Raw genomic sequence first — 23516 nt, 5'->3', positions numbered from 1 at the left:
TGGGGTTACACATTGATAGTGTAACCCCCAGATAGTGATATTCATATTGAGGCTCAAAAGAAAACTAGCATCCGGATGTTATGCAGTTCGTGTCGTAAACAAAACATGGTTCACCATTCACTAATCAAATCTCACCTGAGTTATGGCATTGCCATCTGGGGGGAGTTACTTACAAATACATGGAGGTCATTTTAATTCAACAAAATCGGGCAAAATGTTAAGTGTGAATAAAAAAAATAGAGATTTGTGTCGACCATTATTCATTAAGTATAAAATTCTGACAGCAGTAGCTTTATTCATATTGGAAATTGCATGCCTGATGAGAAAAATCACATTGACAGCTTTGAAATTATCCAAAGAATTATAGTACTATTAAATTACCTTTTAGTCAATGAGAAACCATATGCTGACTTTTTTAAAGAAACATTTTAAATTTGATTCTATTCCTATACTAACGTAATTTTTGTTAGTGTAATTATCTTCGTCTGATGTGGTATTTTTTGACTAATTCGTGTTTTCTTATATGACCCGTTTCAAATTATTCAAGATAATTTTTTTATGACTGATACGCGCTTTTTGTGCCTATTCTTTAAACTATTTAACGTAAGGTATGCTTTGTTGATAAGAATCTTTGTTCTTCAGACAATAAATAACATTTCTCTCTCTCTCTAATTATTATAAAACTCACCTCATATTTAAGTAAAGGTTGGTATTCCTTAACAGCTTCTACTTCAAAAAAAGTATTTGTCATAGATTTCAGAGAGCTTTCGAAGAATCTGGCTGGTGCTATTTGTTTCATGAGATACAATTTAGAGTAAACTTTGAAAATAACAAAAGACAGAATTATTCCGGCTGCCAGTCCAGCAAAATATGACGAATAATAATGTATAATGATGTAAATAGCTACAGATACAAAAAGTATCAGGTAGGAACTGAAACAAAACAAAATATAACTTCATCTTTTCTTAGGAGCGGATGGTGTAACTTACAAATTATTTGAAACTGTATGGCAACTTTTTGGACGTAAATCTACGAAACCACTAGGTGCAAATACGGTTTTCCCAATATCCTGGTTACAATCAAAATACCTTTCCCTCATTTCATCTCCAAGCACCTCCCTTACGATCACTACATTGTCATTGTCTAGCTCAAGATTATCAATTTTTTGCACCACAGTTCTCAATATATTATCATTTGAAATCTTCATATCCATAGAGATATCATCTAAATTTGATTCTTCAAGAGCGTCAATAGCATTTTCTACTCCTTCAGTTTCCTCTGGCAAAGCCTGTTCAGCAGACTCGGTAGTTATATTGTGAAGTTTCGATAAATCATTGATTTTTACTGTACCTTCCTCAGAGTGATTTTTTTTGAAGAACCGAAATCTTTGTCTGAGGCACAGTGGGGATGATTTATCAGATTTTCTATCCTTTTCTATGGAGGGGGTATCTTCATCGGATGACATTTCGACACCTGGAATAGTCATATTTTCAAAAAAGTATATTTCCAAAAAAAAGTTCTGGTGTACTTAAGTAACATACGAATCTGGAGAAATTTTAATGCAGACTATGATCAAATAAAACTAGGTTTATATCAAACAAATCAATTGAATTATATGATGTACTAATGAAACTACAATTGATATTAAATGTCTTCAATTAAATTGTGGGGTACCTTCTGTAGTCGATACGATACCGCAGGTCTTTGAAATACTGCTTTCAGACAAGTCCTCAGAATCCGAAACACTGGAACATTCTTTGCTATCTTTAACGGTAGGCAATTCAGTTTTGACTTTGTGTTGGGGCGACCCTTCGTCTTGATTCCTGGCTTTTATTTCTGTAATTTTTTCTTCAACACTCTTGGTAATTTTACCCTAAAAGAAATCCGTTAAGTCTTCTAAAAGAGTAATTCAATAGAATACTACTGCAATGAACAGAAACAGAAAAGATCATAACATTTTAAATTTCATGTAAGAAATATAGAAAAATAAATAGAAAGGAATCAAAAATGTTCAACCAAAACAAAAAAGAGACGAATGATGATTAGGTGAATCAATATAGGCCAAAACAGGAGTAAGAATAAGAAAGACGTATTTTGAATAAAATCAACAATAAATAAAGATTTGCATTTGAAGGGGAAAAGTGAATATCTCACAGGAGACTAGAAAGTTATATAGTCTTCCGACATGTTACCGTCAATTCAGAATGGATTTCGAAAAAAAAATGCAGCTGTTAAAGATTTTTTTAGAGTTTGTATTAGGTTGTTTCAAAAATTTTGTCGGTTTTTATAAGCCTACCTCAAACTATAATATCTCAGTGAATACTTAGTCAATTTATTCGAAATAAGCGCCCTTTAAATCAGTGCACTTTTGCTAATGTAACATAAGCGTGCTCGGGATTCGATGAAGTCGACGAAAGCTGTTTTTACCTGGTCCTGATTGGCGAAGGTTCTACCGGTGAAAAAGCTATCGAAGTACTTGAAAACATGGTAGCCGGTTGACGAGAGGTCTGGAGAGTACAGTGGATGAGGCAGAACTTCGAAGTTCAATTTTCAGAGGATGATTTGTGAAGCGTACAGACAGGTGTTGTCGTGGAGCAGGATCGAACCTCTTTTGTTGACCAGTACCAGACCAGTTGACGCAATTTTCGGTACATTTCGTCGATTTCCTCACAACATGAGTCTGCTGTAATAGTTTGCCCCGGTTCCAAAGAGTTATACTGAATCACACTAGTCGCTGACCACCATACAGTAACTATGGTCTTTTTTGGTGGGTTTTCGCCTTTCTGAAGTGCCAAGGTGGCTCATTAGTGTCCACCATTGTCCTTAACGTCTCCTGTTGTCATAGAGGATCTACTTTTCATCACATGTGACGATCCGATCCAAAAAAGGATCGTTTCAGTTGCACAAAAGCAAAGAAAAACAGCCATCAAAACGTGTCAATTTCTGTCGATCTTTCAAATCTTGGAGCACCCACCTTTTGAGCCTTGTGAACTTTTCAATTTATTTTAAACCATCAAAAACCGCATGGGAGCTATCGCCCAGTTCTTCCGCCATCTCACGCATCATTTTTCACGGACCAGACTCCACCAGGGTCTGTCTTCAAATCCTCGTTCTGGATTACTGTAGGCCAATCACTTCGGGAATCATCTTCGAGGCTAAAATCACGGGAAAAATTCTCGCAAACAAATGTCTAACATTGCGTTCATTAACACCATCACGGCAAAATGCCTAGTTAAATTTTGGGTCATTAAAACAGACAAAATGGAAACAACCTAATACTTATCTGTATACAAGTAATAATAGGTGATCAAGATGAATCTGGTCCCTGCAAACAAAAATGAGAGTATCGCAGGGTTCGATACTGGGACCTCTTTTATTCATCGTATTTGCAAACTGCCACAAACAGTATCTTGATGATATGATTATGTCCTATGGCCGGCTTCAATCAACATGGAATTATGGCCTAATTTTTTAGGGGATATCTTCGTAATGTATTTGTTAAACCAAAAACGTCATGCACAGGATTATTGAAAAAAAATTATAAATTCTTACACTATTTACTTTATATATTTCACTTTATATTGTACATTTAGGAAAAAGAGGATATTATATTTTAGTAGAAAAAAGGTATTCAACACATGTACCCAGTGAACCAAAGTGAAAAATAAATGAAATAAAACTAGTAAAAAAAGGGATCTCTCTTGAAAACATTCCCTTTTCAATTCACATATAATGTTAATCCAATATATTTAATACTTTCTAAAACAATGCGATAATATATAATGAGCTATAAATAAACAAACCCCATGAAAAAAAATAACATAATTATTTCAGCATTGTTAAAATATTGCTAGTTTTCTGAGAAGTGAAGAACTGATTGTAACTAATGTAACAGATGAACTCATGAGATCTGTTCAAGGAAAAGCTTGTAAATTACCTTGATAAGAGGTACCTACAATATTTGTGTTGATTGTCTTAAACTGGTCTGTCTTAAAATTATAGTTATTTGAAGACAGTTAAAAAAAACTTCAAACAGAAACAGGGTATTCTCCAGCTTTCAATATATAAACAGTACACTTTCATTTATATCGTTGATTAATTTACTGTGTTTATATACATTTCAATTAGGTGAAAAGACAAAAAATTAAAATTAGTACTCTCAAAATATTTGTTTCCACAACATTGTGAGATTTTCACTGAACAGTTTACAAAACCGCAACACCTGATTCATTATACAATAGCTTCCCCAAGCATATTCATACAGTATGAATACCAGATAAGATCCTGATTAATAGGACGAGATTTTATATTTTGATAAAATGTCATGCAAATATATATTTTTACAGAATGCATGAAACAACTCAAAAAGTATGAAGTATGAAGTATCAAAAAACTAAGATTTTTTTTAATATATTTGAAAATGTTTTAATGCAATGATGCTCTTGTTGGATTATACAAAGCTGATGTCAGATCTCTTCTAGCATTGTTGACATTTCACAATTTCTAGCCAAAAAAATTGAAGGGAATGTATTACTTGGGTTTTTAATAATTGTATACAAAAAAATTTTTAAAAAAAAGTTAATTCCACCTTTATATCAGAAAAGAATCTCCATGGATCGGAGGGCGGTGATGCGTCCAAAGATTGTGCAGACACATCAATACTGCTGGATCTCTTTCCCAGTCTGTTAAAATACTTCAACGGACTATTTTCATGTTCACCTGAAAAAAAACCACTGTTTATTGCATCGATATTCAAGAAAAATAAGTCGCTTTGAAATATGTATGCAGAATTTCACATTCTTTTAGAATTTTTCTTATATATACCCAATGAAGCACTCAACTATTTGTGAAACTGGAAATAAGACAAAACCCAGCAAATATCTATAAAATTGTCATTACTCGCCTTATATTAATATTGATCTTGATTCAAGTTTAAAATATGAAACTTTCTTGATTTCAAACATTAAATTTTTTGTTGTTTATTATACGAGTTTCAAAAATGACAGTGACAATAATTAAATAATATAGGGTTACTGAGTAGTTATCGTAGTGATAACATAGTGATAACAAAAACTGTTTCATAATTCCAAGACAACTTTGAATTTTAAAAAAATCTTGCCAATACAGTTCACTATAATAAGTTTACAAAACCGCAACACGTGTTTTGCTATACAATAGTGGTTTTGGGAACTGTATTAACAAAGTTTGATATAGATTTTCTTGAACTGCCAGTTACACCTAAATTTAAGTTTATTAACTGACTCTTTACAGACAGAACGTTCACTCAAGTTTCTATAATAATTATTAACATACACAATATTTATGACGAATACAATCAAATTCAAAACAATGTCTAAAAATCAAAATATCTTTTAGGAATTTCACTGTTCTCCGAGGAATCCAGGTTCAAATTTGCTATACAGTGTCATTTCCAAGGTATGCACCAAATGGAAAACTTATTTATTAAGGGTTTTTCGACAAAATGTTATTCTTGATAAAAGTATGTGCATCCCCTAAAACTAAACATGCACCAACAAAATACAGTAACAAAATAATTCTCCAAAATAATCTCCAGAAAATCAATGAGTTTGTTCCAAAATACCTATTTTATTTTGATGTTTTGTGATTTGATATTATTGAATATTAAGTTCTTGTTACAATACTGTTAATTTTGAGTAATTTTAGGTGTTTATAAAAAATAAAAATAACTTTGCACCAAAAACTTCGAAAATTATTTTACTCTTCAAAAAAATTGACCGTGGTTAACACCATAGTTGTGTAATTCGTAATATTACAGGCTTTAAAATGAACTGTCTTATACAGAATGCTGGCTATTTATCGTTTTAGCAAATTCTTCTTTTCGTAGTCCCATTAAAAAAAAATGGGCAAAAAAAATAAAACTTCACTCAGATGGCCATGACTTCCAGATCTAGATGTATTTTTCAATGCTGAACAACTTTTCTAAATAACATTTCCCGAGAATTTTCAAAAGAAGAGTACTTTACTCTTGTCTCAAAATCAAATATTTGAAGGCTCCTCGTATATTACGTGTGTTTTACTGTATTTTGTTGGTGCATGTTTAGTTTTAGAGGATGCACAAACTTTTATCAAGAATAACTTTTTGTCGAAAAACACTAATAAAGAAGTTTCCCATATGTTGCATACTTTGGGGATGACACTGTATAACATGTAACAATAAAATTATTCTGTCTGTTTAAAAAATCTGTTTTTCCGTTAATCAGCTGTCGCCCCCATACGAACGAAAACTCTCAGAAGTTGAGAAACTTGTGCGAGCTAAGGACTAACGAGGTCTTACTTTTTAACGTGTGATTCCTACCGGTCTTTTCAAAAGATTTGACCGTTTTAATGCCATTGAATATTCATTCTACTATGTCGTAGTATATACTAATCGACAGATTAGTATATACCCAATTTACCGGGGACCTTCAACCGCTCTTAGGATGAGATTCTCATCTAACGTGTTCAGTGCTGTAGTATAGAAGGATTCGACGGTACCACAGGCATAGGATTAGTTATAATGAACGGTTGAAAATTGATATTGTGTTTAGTTCATTCGCTGTTATTATTATTGTTCTTAGTTTTTGTAGTTGGTTATTGTTGTTTGTTTTATTATTAAGTGATTAGAAAATGGAAGATGTAAAGAAGACATCATTAAAGAAGTCAGGTAATGTTTGCTACTCCAATGATTGCATAAACAAGGCCTAGAATTGTAGTGACAATTTTTTTAGATTCCCGAAAGAGGAATCTATAAAAAGAGGAAAACGTTGCTTTAATAAGACAGAACGAAAAACTGCGCAAAGAAAATGAAGAGTTAAGGAAACTTGCAGATGCGCCAAATTTAATATCTTTAGATCACCTACAAGAACTGATTTATTACAATTATGCCGAAGTCAAAATGCCCCCTTTGGGGGCATGTAACATATGTAGCAATGTTTTAATGAAACTGTTTTGTTTGCCAGCGCCACAAACTCTAAGAAAGTTATTTAGTGAACTAAAAATATCCTGTGGCTTGTTAAATGACATGGTTTTCAAAATGCTAAAATTGAAAGTCAACACTCTATGTCCCCAGGATAAATTCTGCGTTTTATGTGTTGACGAAATGAATATAAAAGCAAATTTATTTTACAGTCATTCCGATTATATCATTGGTTTCGAAGATACTGGTAACAAAAAAAAATGAAGCCGGCAAAAGTATCAACCACTTTAATGGTACGCGGTATAAGTATTTTTAAATTGGAAGCAACCATTAGCTTACTATTTTTATAATACTACCTATCCTGGTAAAAATTTAAAGGAAGTAATTTTTGAGGGAATAACAAAATTAAAAGAGATTGGTCTCAATGTTTGGGATCTAATAACATCCAATTGAAAAATATCTTGAATATTTCTCCCGATAATCCCTTTTTTTATCTAAATGACCAAAAATTTTTGATTATGTTTGATATACGTCATCTTATTGAAGCTTTGAGAAATATGATAATGAAATATAATTTTATAATATGGGATAAAACTATTACATGGGATTACATAACGATGAGATTGGAACCTTTGGTGTGAAAGTTGAATAACTTTTTTCGAGGGCAATTGATCTCGAAAAAAGTTATGGGATTACATAATTAAATTTTATACTTATGATGCACTGTTTGGAACCTTTGGTGTAATAATGAATATTACTGGAGTTTTTTTTTCCAAGACCAAATCGTTATTTTTGACACCTCGACACGTGTTTCGATCACCAAGTGATCATCTTCAAAGTTTTAATCAGTCAGTTTTAATCTTCCTCTTTGAAGATGATCACTTGGTGATCGAAACATGTGTCGAGGTGTTAAAAATAACGATTTGGTGTTGGAAAAAAAAACTCCAGTAATATTCAAATTTTATACTGAAGAAAAAAGTATCAAATTCGTGGGGCTCCAAAACTAACAGATTCTCGTGTCTTTCCCACGAACTTCGAGAAAATGAAAGTTAAATTTGCAACCTAGTTATTCAGTGCAACCGTTTCAACAGCCTTAAAAATGTATACCACAAAATACTCTAAGATAACCATAAATTTCGTTTTTATATGAGCGCACGTCTATGGTAAAAAAACAAAATTGGCTCCGCACTTCGTTTTGAGGTCACCGAGAACTTATGAATGAAAGTAGTGGAGTGGAATTACTGGTTGATTTTTACTGTGGTTACAGTATAATGATCCGCGGCTAGTGTGATTCACTACAGCCGGCTACAGCCGCAGCAGCCGGCTTGTCCTATCCTGCTTTACGACAACGCCCGTCTGCACGTTTCACAAATCACCGACCGAAAATTAAACGAATTGAGTGTCGAAGTTCTGCCTCACCCATCATACTCCCCAGACCTCCCGCTAACTGACTACCATCTTTTCAAGCACTTCGATAACACTTTCTCGCATCCCAATCATCCAATTTTGATGTTAACGGAATTAATCGACTTATATTACATTGGCAAAAATGCACTGATTCAAATAGAGTTTATTTCGATTGAATTGTATTCACTGAGGCATTACAGTTCAAATTAGACTTATAAAACCGGACAAATATTTAGAAACCCAATATTGATTTCTCTTAAATTTGAATAAAATTACAGAGTTGAAAATATTTAAAATTTCTGTTTTTTGGGGAGTATTGATCATGGAAATCATAGAAGTTATGAGAATGAAATGCATTTCATGATCATATGAAACATAGAAGATCTAGGATCTATAAGACACTATACAAAACAGTTCAAATAGGTCGTAAGTTCAGAGCCAAATTCTAAAATTTTTAATCTTCCCAACCCACAACTGACATTATCTAACACACTTCCTAATAGATACAGGTGAAGTCATCATTCGTTATGCCTTGTTGAAAAATAAATATATTCGCTCTAATTGAAATAATCGTTGAGTACACAATTAATTTTTCTTCAAAAATTCAAACATCAACATGTTTGAAAATTTGTACAACTTCAAAAAATTGATAAAATCATTCTTTATTAGTGAAGGGATATATTTTGGCAAACAAGAGCTTTTATAAATTTCAGTAAATAATTTGAATGTGATAAGGAGGTTAAAGGAACCATAACTGATAAGATTTTCAGTCATTTCATTATATTCTTTCATTCATTATTGATGAATTTTCATTTCAAGCAGCTGTCAAGTAATACAAAATGAGCATGTTTCTTTTCTGCATTCAGTGATTCATTTATTCAAAAATAAATCACTTGCTTTTCGAAAATGTATTGAAGATTTGAATCCTATAGTATAGTCGAAGTAACCGGTGTTGTGCATAGTTAAAGGTGTCGGCGCCTCAAAGGCCAAAAAAAACCAATACAGAGAAATGAAGCCGCTGCCAACTAGTCCGCGTGGACTGAAGAATTGGCGGTTCGTATTGGATAATTTTTACTAACCGAGTTTTATGATTGGCTGAAGAGTCATAAAATTACATTTGAAGTCATGTTACGGTGACGAATAGAATGCCAGAATGGTTATAACAGTCATGTTGTCAATGTTCAGTTCAGGAACTGATCGTGATTTGAGTGTTGAAATTCGATATTGGTACAGTTATAATTACTTAAAATTTTTGTTATCTGTTTAAAATGTGGCGTCCTTGGACAAGTACTAATAGTAATAACGAGTGTAATAACAACGCAGACTTTTTCCCACGTAGTGATTTCAATAGCGATGGGGAACAATGCGAAAAGATATACCAGTGAATTAGATTCGGATGCATTTGAATATTGAAACACAGAAAGTATGTTTCAATGTATATAAGAATCTACATCTCAAGTTTGGTTTCGAGGGAAACTATTACAAGCAACATCAAATTTGACCGAAATTCCTTTCTCAACTGTACATAAAATAGTCAAAAACAAACATTAGGATCTCAAGACGCGATGTGATACTGGATTACCAAAACCTTTAGATGTTCATCTAATAAAATCATTGAAAAAAACAATATATGACTGTTACAAAAGCAATGAAATTCCTACAACTGAAATCATAAGGAAGAAATTGAATACTTCTGGCCATAACGTGAGCTGCTGTGACAAAACTCTTCAGAATTGGTTAAAGAAACTAGGATTTAGATTTAAAGTAATAAACAAACGTCAATCAGTTATTGAAAGCAGAAGAATAATGGAATTGCGTAACAAATACTTAGAACAAATAACTAAATATCGACAAGAACAACCGCAAATTTTCTATATGGACGAAACTTGGCATGACACTCACGACTCAGTTACGAGAGGGTGGACTGATGGTTCGAGAATGTGTACGCCTAACATACCTGCAAACCAAGGATCGCAACTAATCATTGTGCATTGCGGAGGAAGTAAAGGATGGGTTCCGAATTCTTTGAAATTAGGTGGAAAAAAACTTGAGGACTGCAATGATAACTATCATAAAACATGGAAGCTAATATTTTCGAGGAATGGTTTGAAAACACATTGATCCCAAATTTGGATGCGAATAGTGTAATGGTTCTTGACAACGCTTCCTCATTCGCGACAGCTCATCAAAGTACCTAATAAAAGTTCGAAGAAAGATGAAATACAAAGTGTTTTAATGGACAACAATTTGTTTTTTGAAGATGATTATACCAAAAACCAACTATGTACTTGTTGCATTTGAAAGCATTTGAAAAAGTGTATGCCCTTGAGAGTATTGCTGAAAAGTATGGACACACCATACTGAGATTTTCTCCCTATTTTTGTATTTTCAATCCCATTGAGTTCATTTGGGAAAAATTGAAACAAAGCATCAGGCGTAAAAATAATTTTTCCAAAATTTGATAAGAAGGTAATAGAGCTAGTTAAAGAAGGAGTATGTAATATTATGGAAAAAGACTGGCGGAAAACGATTAAAAAAATAATTTTAGTTGAAAAAGACTATATGGAGATTGGACACTTCCATATTTATGGTGGAAATAAATTCCAAATAAATATAATACACTTAATACATACACATATAATACTTGAACTCAACTTTGTTCCATATAACTCTAGAAATATAATAATAATAAATCTTAATTTTTCAGATAAAAAGCATAAGTGTATAAATATATCCATGCAGTGAATGACAAAAACGTCATAACAATATATGAAAACAAAATCATAATAAATCATTAAAAAAATCCAGAAAAGGGATGAATATAAAAGGAAACGAACTGAAATATATAATTAAATGAAAGCAGATATACATGAACACATTTGAAGAACTTTGAAAGTGTCATAATACAAATGATAAATGTTTTTTATGAGTAAATTTTAGTTTATGACTACATAATGCATCTATATAACATGCCCATTTAATGTAGCAGGATATTTGGAAATCTATAATTATGGCAAATATTTCAAATGTGATTAAATTTTTTCAGAAAATTTCAAGTTCTACATTTTGAGTCCTTCATTTTGCATGTACCCTATGAGGATTTATGTTCTCAAAGAATTTCGTCTAATATTCTGTGACAGCAACCTGTTAAATGCCACTTATGTTTTCTCAACAAATGCTATTTACAGAAAGGAAACATTTAATGATTAATTAATTTTTCAACGACTGAATACTCACAATGTAAATATTTGAATGCATTATTTTATATATTTTATTTAACGAGTTACGATTTTATGAGTTACTTTTCCATTTTATTCAAATAGAAGCTGGTTAAGTTTATTAAAACTCGATATGTTTTTTTTATATTCATATTTATTTTACTGAATTTTCAATTATATAAATTGAGGAAGTCTTTAAGAAAATAAATGAACGAAAGTAATATTCTTACCTATATTCACTGGAACACTGGTAGCTGTAGAAACTTTATCAGATTTTTCCTCTTGTTTACTAGTTTCATCATCACTGGCATATAACTCTTCGATTTGTTCTGCATTTGCATGGAACTTGATGGAGATAGATGGAACTGAAGTAGTCGCGGATTTACCTTAAATCATTTGCGACATAAGAAAATATATATTACTAATCAAAAATCGAAATTTGATATCAATTTCACTTTTTGGGAAAGAAAGGTTTTAGCTGTCTACTTCTCCATCTTGATATAAAAATGTGGGAATCTTCTAAAGAAAGATGTGTAGATCATGTGAAGAAATAACTTTCAGGCACAAACCTAAAGGAAAAACCCTCTCGAAACAGATATTTTCATATAAACAGTGAATTACACGAAAGAAAAATACTTTCGAAACAAATACTTTTATATGAACGCTGATTTATACGAAAAACATTCTTTCCATTACTTTTGTATTCCAAACATTCATAATGGAATTGTATCAGATATCATACACAGGATTCCTACACAATATAATTAATTCAGCGTTCATATAAAAATATTTGTTTCGAAAGTATTTTTCTTTCGTAATTCAATGTTTATATGAAAATATCTGTTTCGAGAGGGTTTCTACTTCCAGTTTGTGCCTGAAAGTTACTTCTTTGCATAACCTACACATCTTTATATAGAGTTAATTTTTGAAATTTGATTGCTTCCTTCCTTTTTGGAAGATTCCCAAATTTTTTGTATCAAGATGGAGAAGTAGAAAGCCAAAAGCTTTCTTTCGCAAAAAATAATCTCTCCAAAAAATATTCCCTTTCAATTTAAATTTATTTCAATATTATGTGGACAGCTACAGGGCACATAACAAGCAACAGAATGAAACAGAGTCAGAAAGAAAAGTAGAATATGTATCTTATTAGATACTAATCAAGCACATTCAAAGTTTTGATAATTCAGTTTCAGTTATAGAAATTTGATATTCAAAAACTACCAGAATTCCTTTTCTGTAGATTGGTTTCACAAAACATAGCTTACGCTTTGATGGAAAAGTACCAAATTTCATTGAGTTATCCATAACAACATTTCTCTTAACAATGGTATACTCCATTACACAATATGAAATAAACTTCACCATTGAATAACTTGTTTTCCATTCTATCAACTCTACAGAGGATACTGACAGTCGACACATTAACTTGGTATTGTGCTAAATATCACTTTGATAGTTTTTGAAAGATTTGATGGTAACTCTGAAACAATACTTGTCAAATATGAGTCATAGATCTTGACCTTATTGATAGACGGATGACCTTCTTGAAACATCTCAAAAAACTCATGAATATTCCATTAAAATGTCTTTCATATTTACAGTAAATAGTTGAGTTAGTATAACTTATGAAACTTTTATTGATTTCAGAATCAAATGGTTTAGACTTGAATTTTGAAATATTGATGAAAAATGAGTGGACCCTTCCACATTTCAAAATCTCGTCTGTATTATCATCATTTAATTCATTCAATGCTGTTTGTAGAAATGCCGAAATTGTCTACAATTGAAATGGTTTTCATCAATAAAATTAAACTGAATTTTTCTAAAAAAATTACTGGAATTTTTTCCCAACATCAAATCGTTATTTTTAACACCTCAACATGTGTTTCGATCACCAAGTGATCATCTTCAAAGCGGAAGATTAAACTAGAAACTAACGCCTTTGTATATAGACTAACCTATATACTATACTACTAACTATATACAATGTGAACACTATTTATGCTATACAGATATTCCATACAGGTAAACCATCCAGGTGTACCACCCATACAGGTATACCAACCTAAATTATTTTTACAATTTTGCCTTATCTATTATTTTACAATATATGTTTAACTGTTATAGATGTATATAAAAAATTTTCAGCTATATAAAAATTAATTTCACAATATTGCCTATCCAAGTTCATTTTTGCAATGTGTCCTTATGTAGTAATCAGTAAACCCAACATTATTTTAACAAGCTATATAGTATGCTCTTTGGTATAGGTCCGTCATCGTTATTCATAATATTGTGTTTACTTATTTCTACACTCTCATAGGCAACTAGATGCCTATGAGAGTAAAAATAAGGACACATTGCAAAAATAAACTTAGATAAGCAATATTGTGAAATTAATTTTTATATAGCTGAAAATTGTTTTATATACAGCTATAACAGTTAAACATATATTGTAAAATAATAGATGAGGCAAAATTGTAAAATTAATTTAGGTTGGTATACCTGTATGGAATATCTATATAGCATAAATACCATTAGCTTCGCGTTAGTTTCTAGTTTAATCTCCCTCTTTGAAGATGATCACTTGGTGTCGAGGTGTTAAAAATAACGATTTGGTGTTGTGAAAAAACTCCAGTAATATTTATTACTACACCAAAGGTTCCAAACAGTGCATCATAAGTGAATTTTTCTAATCATTGTAATAAAATTAATTTTAAAACATTACCACTCTCAAATTTTTTCTTTACTCATGCAATCTACAGCTGGAAATTTAATTTTTCCTAAATTTCAGAAATAGGATGCAATATTAACAACTCATTTCAAATGTGATGAAAAATTAGAAATGAATGCCAAATGAAAAAATGTTTTGTTATAAGCATTCAAACAATACATAACCATAAACCATAAGATTGGTTAGGAAAGTAGTTTTAGTTTATTTTATTCAGTTGTTTTTTTTATAAGAAACTGATACATGCTAGTATTTTTTAATTTTTCATGAAACAAAAATCATGGGAAACAATAAATAGATCGGTATTACAACTATTGCCAACTAAAAAAATTTTTGGCCTTTTCAGCAAATGAAGAAAATTATCATAATCAACTACTTTATGGAAGAATTATCGTATTTTGGATCTAAAGTCAAGCAAAGTTGCACATTATAGATAGATAAGTGAATTCCACTTTTAAATAACTAATTAGGTGATATATATTCAATACAGAAGATAATAATGAAAATAGTTATCAAGAATTGAAACACCTGGAAAGTTCATTCTGAAAAACCACTAGAGTCTTCACCTCATATTCCTTGGCAACTTTGTTTGTTGAAACACAATACCATTTTGAAAATTAACATTTGACTATATTAACAATCTTCTCTGCAAGTTTAAATTGTTTAGTATTTGATACTCAAACTATAAACAAAAAAGAATAGAACACGTCCATTTTTTCATTTTTATTAAGTTCTGTCATAAAATTAGCTAATGAAGCCAACCAAATTTGACTATTTGTTTGAAATCTATTTTTCCTTCAACTAATTGTGAAATATGAATGGGTGAAATTAAAAAGTTAACAAACGATATACTAAGTAGGCAAATTATCAAATTTTGACAAAAGATTATAAAACAGGTCGATTTATATTTTCAAATGTTGATTTTTCGAAGTTTTGTCACCAGTTTCGACATGGTGACTAGTGATATTTCTAAATTAAAATATGAGTCAAGTATGTTCAATTTCACTTACATGATTATTTGATACAGAAGATATGTTAACTAGACACTTAAATTTGGTGTAAGGGGTGAAAAAAATGTATATTTTGTTAGGGTTATAGATTTTTTTCGTAATTTTGTAAAACCAGGAAATTTCTCATCGCGTAGGAATGATGGGTTACTATGAAGTTTAGGTTTTCGTGGCTTTAGTAGGTAATTGTTGTATAAAATAGCAACTTCGTCGGATACCTTATTTGACTTATGGTAACATGTAACATATGACATCTGGCTAGACAAACTTAAAGGGTGGTTACATATATCCAATCCTAGGCAACAGTGATATTTATTTGGATTTTATTGTTTGTTTATGTACAGTAATAAAAAATTCGTTGAAAAATTTACTTATTATATTCATAGAAAATGTTTAAAAATATAGTATTATGTATAAGGATATTACTAAATGTAATATTATTAACTTTTATCATTATAGTCGATATCTCATTAGCTATTGATTATATACACCACGAGGAGTGGTGTTAACAGTGGTGTATACAGTGTCGAAACTTTCTAGCTACCGAGAAAACAGTTTCTAATAGTAATCTGAGTAACATTTATGAAATTCTTGTTAGGTAATCTGAGAAATCACTCACCAAATATGAAGCCAGATTTATTCAGTTGAGTTTGAATAAGTGCGAGCTACAAATGAACCCTCGTGGGTTGCAATGAAAGGTCGAGTAGACCCCCTCTAAGGGATTGAACCGCGAGAGCTAAAAATATTATCAACAAGCTGTTCTCTGAAAATAAAATTGGCGGGTCTTACCGATATTTCGTATTTTTTTTAAAAACGATATTTTTTTCAAATTGACAACACATATATCCATTGTGGTGTAATTTTATATATTTTTTGATATGTTCTAACAAGTTGTGGAAATTTTTCAGTGCAAAGCATCAACGTCACTTTTCTTTTTCTAATGAAATAAAGTTTCCTAACATAAATAAGTCTTATGCATGGAATAATTGAAGAGGTATAGTGATAAAAAGTTGGTTAGAAAACACAACTTTAATGATGTCGCATCCGTTATTATACTTACACAATAATTGTAAAGGTAAAAAAATGTACTTCCACACATATACCAAATTTTGGTCTGAAAGGTGCAATATTTCACCAATCACTCCATGATCAGAAACAAGAACTTATAAAGAATATTGGAACCAAATGAGTAATGCCGGAAACATGCAGTCAAATTAATAATAGCAATCTCTATTAATTGAAGTCAATAATTCATATAAATTGCATTATAAAGTAGTGCAGTCCCACTGAGGATGCCACTATGTAGTGAAATGCCTATTGAACATTAAATCTTTCAAGTGAAAATTCAATTTATTATCATGAATTATGTTATTGATTTTCACTAAGTAACAGACCAGTATGTTGAAAATTTCAAATAACTTATATATTGACACATATGTATTTAAGAAAGAATACATAAAACAGAACACAAGGTTAAATTGAAATGAGTGCAAAAGAATGTGCAAGAGGTCAAAAAATTTACAATAACAAGATGAAAGTTGAGTAACTCTTAATGTAATTGAAGTTGTATCAAACGAAACATGAGAAAGCAATATCTCAACTTTTTGGTAATAATGCTAATTCTAATGGTAAGTTAAGCTGCATGTTTCCATCCTTAATAATCCGGTTCTGCTTTGCTTCAAGGTAAAACTGGCTGAAGGCATTTATTCAGAATCATTACGATGTGATAGATAAAAAATCATTAAGTATGTATGATTCTTTTTCCGAGTGAAGTTGTTTTTGTTGACAAAACCATACAAAACTCAAATCATTTTATCAACAGCTGAATTGTAAAAACTAAAAAAAATAGAATACCTGCTGGAAAAAACTCATCTCTTGAAATTAAATGAATTATTGAATCCAAAAACACACTGTGCCACACTAAAAAACGGCTTCATGAAAAATTCAAAACAAATTCAGCATTCAAAGTGTTCCTAATGAAAAACAATATTTTAAAAATAGTGTTTTGTTCCAATAATAGACGTTTTTCTTGGTCAACATATCTAATACTTTTCAACTGGAGTTTGATTACCTACATCATTACACAAGGTGAATAGGCCACTTGCACACAATATTAAATATTTTTCATAAATCTATTCCTTACATTGCTTGAAACAGGGCATATACCTTTTTACCTTTTAGCATTCCCAAACTTATTTTGCTGCGGTCGTTTCTGTTATTCATTTTCTGATCTGTTAGTTAATGATTAGTTATTTTTTTTCTAATGGCAATTTTTGTCACTTCTGTAATAAATGCGAATGATAGATTGAACAACCTTACATCTCATCTAATGTTAATTTCCTTACTTTTGCTTTGATCCATTGTTCAGGAGTCAATTATCATTATATTGATTGATGATGAATAACAATAAATTTCCGAATCTTGTCGGTGAAAGCAGAGTTTTTAAATAATATTTTCATAAAAATACTTCTGTTCTTGCACTACAAATAAATAATTTTTCAAACTTTGAGTTTATTCTAAAAGTCTTATAATTATTTATAATTTGTAACTGTAGTATTCATAAATTTGTCATCGTCAACAGTCGTCTGTCATGTCCCATGACACTTGACTCTTGACTGGAAAGTCGAAAGTAGACACCACATACCACAGAATCAATCTTAAAAGAAAGATCCATTTTGAATAATAGTAAACTCAGAGTAATAAAAGTTACTCTGAGGTAGTGAACAATTCTGTGACTCGACCATAAAACTTGTAAATTTATATGAATCTTTAATGTTTTGTGCACTCGACCTCCTCACCGATGGGACACGGAACAGGAGAATCTGATGTGTTGATTACTGTCAACCTGAAATTTTCGTCGAATGGTTAGTTAAAAAAAATGTTTAAAATATATTTTTTTCGTTAACCAGCTATCCCACCCCTACTAACGACAACCCTCATAAGTCGAAACTTGTGCGAGATAAGGACTAACGATCTTACCTTTTAACGTGTGATTCCTAACACAGGTTGGACGATAGCAAGTGAAATTCAAGCGTTGACTAAGTGAACAAAGCACCCACGTCAAACCGCCCGGCTACCGACCAACCATGAACTTGAACAAGGTAAAATTAAGCTATTTGGTTGAAATTTTTGAAATGTTTGCCTAACAAACCGTCGAGATGACCTCGTAATAATTCCTCGATTGCACTCAAATGATATATTTGATAAGTTTCAAATTAATTCAATTTACCACTGAAAATGACACCTCGAATACAATGTAGGTCATAGAAACTTGACCAGTCAACATTAAAGGGCCGCCAGGTATTCATTGACTTTGTCATGTATTGCGGCCTTGACCATCAGAGTACCCAACCAAGAATCGGTATTCAGTTTGAAATTCAAATATTTTGCCAATTTAATATTGGCTACGATAGGGATAATAAATATTTCTTTGGTCAATATGATAAAGAATAATTATTATTATAAATTAATATAAGCGGCGGCTTGAAGAGTTATTACTAGCACACACAGAAAATAGTAGTTGATTGCGTTGTAGAAAAAAATGAGTATGAAAACGATCGCTGAAAGGGTCCATCAAGAAAACACGAATTGAAAAATATTTATTGTACAATGTGACACACTTTTGAGATGAAGACATCCCTGTATTTTATTCATTTTTGAAAGCAGAGATTTGAGGAGTTTCTTAAAGCCTCTAGTCCAAAATCAGGGCATGTCAGGATGTGGAATCGTTGAAACCTAATAGATGATTCTGGTTACTTTTGGAACACATCTTAAGACTGAAATCGCGCATGTCATTACCCACATAGCAATAGATATTCCAGGTATATTTCATGAATATACATTTAAGGATATTGTATTATGCTATGAATATGCCATGGATATATATATCTTCTGGAGAATATTCCCTGGAAGTGCTCCTGGCGAACCTTTGATATATTTTAAGAATATTCCTTGGGAATATTCTTGGAATATCTTATAATATTCTTAGAATATCTAAGGTATATTCTATTAAGAATATTCCAGGAATAGAACCCGAGGAATATTCATAAAATATTCAGGATATTCTTAGTTTATTGTAGGAATATACAATAGAGAAACACCATAGAATATTCTTTAAATATATTTTATGAATATTCTAGGAATATTTGGAATATTCCAAGAATGTGACGAGTAACCGCTATTAGGCATGTATATATTGCATTTTGATACAAGATTCACACAAGTAATAAAACACATAATATTCATAAACAAATATATTTTAAAAACAATATACACTGAAATATTTGACGTTTCAACCAATATTAAAAATAAAAAATCTAATTCAAAATATTTATTCACTGAATAAAATATTCCTGAATACTGTCATATTACAAATATTAGAAATGTATTCAAATTAGGATGTTCCTACTCTCAAACAAATGTATACTAAAAAATATACTGAAATAACAACTCTGTGAATTCATCAGCACTAATTAAAAAATAATAAATATATCATTTCATTGAAAAAGAAAAAGTGTATTACATCAAGAAATAGGTTAGGTTAGGTTTCTCACTTCGAAAAATAAACCCACAAATGAAGTATTTAAAATGAGTGGTAAGATGGGTTCTTCAATGAATTTCACTTACTTAAAGTTATTCAAACTTTGCTCACCAGAATAGTTTTCCTTATATTTGTCCAACAATGCATCAGCCAGTGTTTCAATAGTAATACCTGGAACAAAATGTACATTAACGTTCATTATCACTATTTGAAAGTGGCACAATAAAACTGGAATAAAAATCAAATAGATATTTTTCGCATAGGTTACTCATGAACATTTACAACATTTTATGACTTGGAGAGCAACTTGCATTGTCTTGTTGAAAAGTAATCATTACGTTTTCAGTTCCTTGGCGCACCTGCCTGTACCAGGTACCACTCTGTTTCCTTTTGGGCAAATTGATACTATCTTGAAAACGAATGATAAAAATTATGAAAACAAATGATACAAAAGAATGTGTCATTCACTTACTTTTCTCTATTGAAGATACACAGCTGAAATCACTCTAGTTCAAACATGTACTTAGTCAAACCAACAAATCCCACACACCAACTCTCCTCGAACCTAAAATGAGGTATAGTAGGTTAATCACCATGACTTTACTATCGATACTATTGCATTTTACTTACTTTTCTTGAAGACTGAATAGATGCAACTCTCCTGTTTGAAGATCCAAAATCAAACTATTCGCTGTACTGCAAATTGGACAACCCCAAATTATAAATGGTACACTGAACGTGACAGAATTATACTTTGATAATAACACCAACACATCATGCATTACACACGCGAACCTGCCACGTCAACCGCCATGTTGAATCAAATGTCGAATTTAACGCAAACGCAAATGTACCATGCATTAAGGGACAGCCGCTTTCACAGAGCTTATTCGACTGTCGCGCGCTACACTTCAATTGACCAATGAGAAACGTTTACTCCAATTATTCACTTCCCCATTTCTGTGTTTCCAGGATTTTTCGCTTTGTAATTAAATAATTTCAAATACAAAAAGACAAATAGGATGAGAATTAACCAATTTATTGATGCAATTGGTTCATTTATTGGCCCATTCAAATTTTTTTGTCGTTTCCAACAGTTGCTGCTGGAGCAATTCATCCAGAATCTTTGCGTTGAGTTCAAGAACTGGTTAACACTATCAGGGTTATATACATTAGGTTATGCATTCGATTAAGATCTTCAAATATTTTTGTTCTTAATAATATTGAATTATTTGAATACGTTATCATAAGATAATTCAAAATTCCATTGTATAGAATATTCCAAAATATACCGTGGGGATATATTCTAAGAATATACCATATGGTATATTCGATCGACAATATTCTTAGAATATTCAAGGGAGAATAATCCATTTATAGACATTCTATGCACATTCTTTCGGGAATAATCCTGCCATATTCATTCAAGCATATTCTATGAATATTCTAAAGGCATGTATATATTCCAAGAATATTCTATGAATATTTGGAATATATACGTTCGTTTTATGATATACAGGGAATATTCCATGAATATCTAGTGCTGTGTGGGTAGTTTGAAAGGTCGTTCGTCATTCCAGCCAATAACGAAGTGACCACGCAAACAAACTGTAGCAAACAGTGGAACAGGGAATTATATAACTGATTAACAGGGAATTATATAACTGATTATGTATTTTATTAACCTTCATAAACCCGTGGTCAAAAACTTACATTAAATACGGAGTGGGGTCCAAATGCACCCCAACATTTTTTTGGCTTATTATTATTTTTTTTAATGTTATAATTAGGGAATATTAAAAAAAACACATTCTGCTTATAAAAACAATATATTTTTACATAAAAAAGTTGTCAGCATTGATAAATGAGTAAACACATTTTGAAAAAATAATATGAAATGATTAGGAATAATAAAAACAAAAATAATTATGAAAAAAGAACAAGCACTTTAGTGACAATTTAAATAATGATTTAATTATCACACCTGTTACAAACTGTTATATTTTTTGAATGTTCTGCACATACGAACTGATTGCACCGAATACAAAACTTTCGAGATTTCCTGTCTTCACTTCTCTCGCATAGGAAACATCGCTGCTTTCTGCCAATAACGGGAACAGGTTGTTCGTTCCTTACGTTTAATTCTGGCAAAATGGTTATGATGGATTGTTTTATATTGGAATGTAACGACTTGTCATTTTGGTATCTACGAATTATGTTTTTCCTAATTAATTCTTGGCCCAACTCCAACAAAAAAATTCTTCTCCTATTCAAGCGATTTTTTTTCCAATCTGGATTTTTCAACATCCAAAGTTTATAGGCATTGATGCCACCAATGTCCAGCAGATGAAAAAATATTGCCATTGGCCACCGATTACTTTTTCTTTGTGTCGTGAATTCCTTCGCTAATTTATCTGTTGTGTCCACTGCACCCTTTGTTTTATTGTATTGTAAGATGATGTCTGGTTTGTAATTAGTTTCTTCTCCACTTATTTTGTCATCGTTATGTTCAGTCGATAAAAGAATAACTGCCGCATTTTTTTTTTGGTACGTAGGAAACTAAGGTTTTATTTTCCATAAAAACAAACATGCTTGAAAAGTACTTCTTATATCTTGCTGGAAGTAGTTCTTTTGGAATACAAGTTTCATTTTTACGCAGTGTACCACACAAGGTAAGGTTTTTATCTAAAAGCATATTAGCTAACTCAATACTGGTGAAAAAGTTATCAGTAGTTATTCCATATCCTGAAGATAAATGGTTTACCAGATCCAACACTACCCTTTGTCCTTGGCCTTTCTCCGGTTTGTTTCCTACTTTGCCTAAAATAATTATTCTGTAATAAAAATCTACATTTTTTTCATCAAAAAACTTACCTAAATAAGGTTGCATATTCACTGTATATGCTGAACTACAATCAGCCAATGCCCAAATTTTTAAACCGTACTTGTCCGGCTTACTCATCATGTAAACCCGAAAAGGGGCCTTGCCTCGGAATGGGACTAACTGCTCATCCACACACAAATGTTCAGATGGATTAAAAGATTTATTGCAATTTGCTACAAAACCATCAAAAACTTTTCTGATTGGGGCCAATTTATCAGTGCGTTTTCTTTCTTCTCTTGTTTCAAAATTGTCGAATCTTAGAAAGCACATAATCTTTTGGAATCTGTTGCGAGACAAGGCAGATGGTACTAGAGGCCGACATAAAGTTGGATCATGGCTCCAAAGTACACAAATTGACTCTTTAGCAGCGTATACCAGGCTCCAAAAATAATAAGCAAACCAATAAATGCTTCCAGTTCTTCTTGCACAAAAGGAGAAAAGGCCTTCTCATTTCTCGGATAATATGATTCTGCTTTTCTATTTGTCTCCGATAAAATCACATCCATAATATATTGTGAAAGAAATAGTTCAAAAGCTTTTTTTATGGTGGAAAATTGGGAACTATATGTAGTGAAACCTGGTGAAACCTTCTGAATATTACATTTTCGTCTCTTGATGTTCGTAGTAAAAGGAATCTTTGCCCACACACTACCATCTTTAGACGAATAAGTTGGATGATCTGTATAAAAGTTTATTTCATCTGCAGAATCTGTCGACTCATTTTCCCTATCACTAACTTGTAAAACGTCATCTATCTCATCAGTTTCAGTCACTATGTCAGTCTCCTCAATA

At 31.5% G+C, this 23516-nt stretch overlaps 1 protein-coding gene and 1 long non-coding RNA gene across 5 annotated transcripts in view; both read right to left on the bottom strand.

Moving 5' to 3' along the window:
* Window positions 1–17901, bottom strand: part of LOC111512066 (testis-expressed protein 2) — a 36115-nt gene extending 18214 nt beyond the window's left edge. The window contains exons 1-7 of one of the 3 annotated variants that reach the window (XM_074183858.1): window positions 17646–17901; window positions 17475–17582; window positions 11793–11948; window positions 4589–4719; window positions 1675–1873; window positions 990–1473; window positions 689–932 (exon numbers count right to left, since the gene is read on the bottom strand). In XM_074183858.1, coding sequence (XP_074039959.1) covers window positions 689–932; window positions 990–1473; window positions 1675–1873; window positions 4589–4719; window positions 11793–11948; window positions 17475–17523 — 1263 coding nt within the window. In that variant the 5' untranslated portion in view covers window positions 17524–17582; window positions 17646–17901. Of the gene's footprint in view, window positions 1–688; window positions 933–989; window positions 1474–1674; window positions 1874–4588; window positions 4720–11792; window positions 11949–12827; window positions 12916–17474; window positions 17583–17645 lie in introns of those variants that run through there. The other 2 variants (XM_074183862.1, XM_074183853.1) reach the window with 2 other exon arrangements.
* A 1637-nt stretch (window positions 17902–19538) lies between these two features.
* On the bottom strand, window positions 19539–21392 carry LOC141486165 (uncharacterized). Of its 2 annotated transcripts, XR_012467674.1 has the most exons (3): window positions 20471–20957; window positions 20313–20405; window positions 19539–20011 (listed from the first exon to the last, which is right to left on the bottom strand). It is a non-coding gene; the product is annotated as an uncharacterized lncRNA (long non-coding RNA). The 2 variants fall into 2 exon arrangements; XR_012467673.1 differs by having other exon boundaries at window positions 20313–21392.
* Window positions 21393–23516: the final 2124 nt, after the last annotated feature.

The sequence above is a fragment of the Leptinotarsa decemlineata genome, unplaced genomic scaffold (assembly GCF_025532065.1).
Source record: "Leptinotarsa decemlineata unplaced genomic scaffold, Ldec_3_MD MMD2_P_RNA_scaffold_2, whole genome shotgun sequence".
NCBI classification, from domain to species: domain Eukaryota; kingdom Metazoa; phylum Arthropoda; class Insecta; order Coleoptera; family Chrysomelidae; genus Leptinotarsa; species Leptinotarsa decemlineata.
The sequence above is the reverse complement of the archived record's forward strand: the minus strand, read 5'-3'. Positions and strand labels throughout refer to the sequence as shown.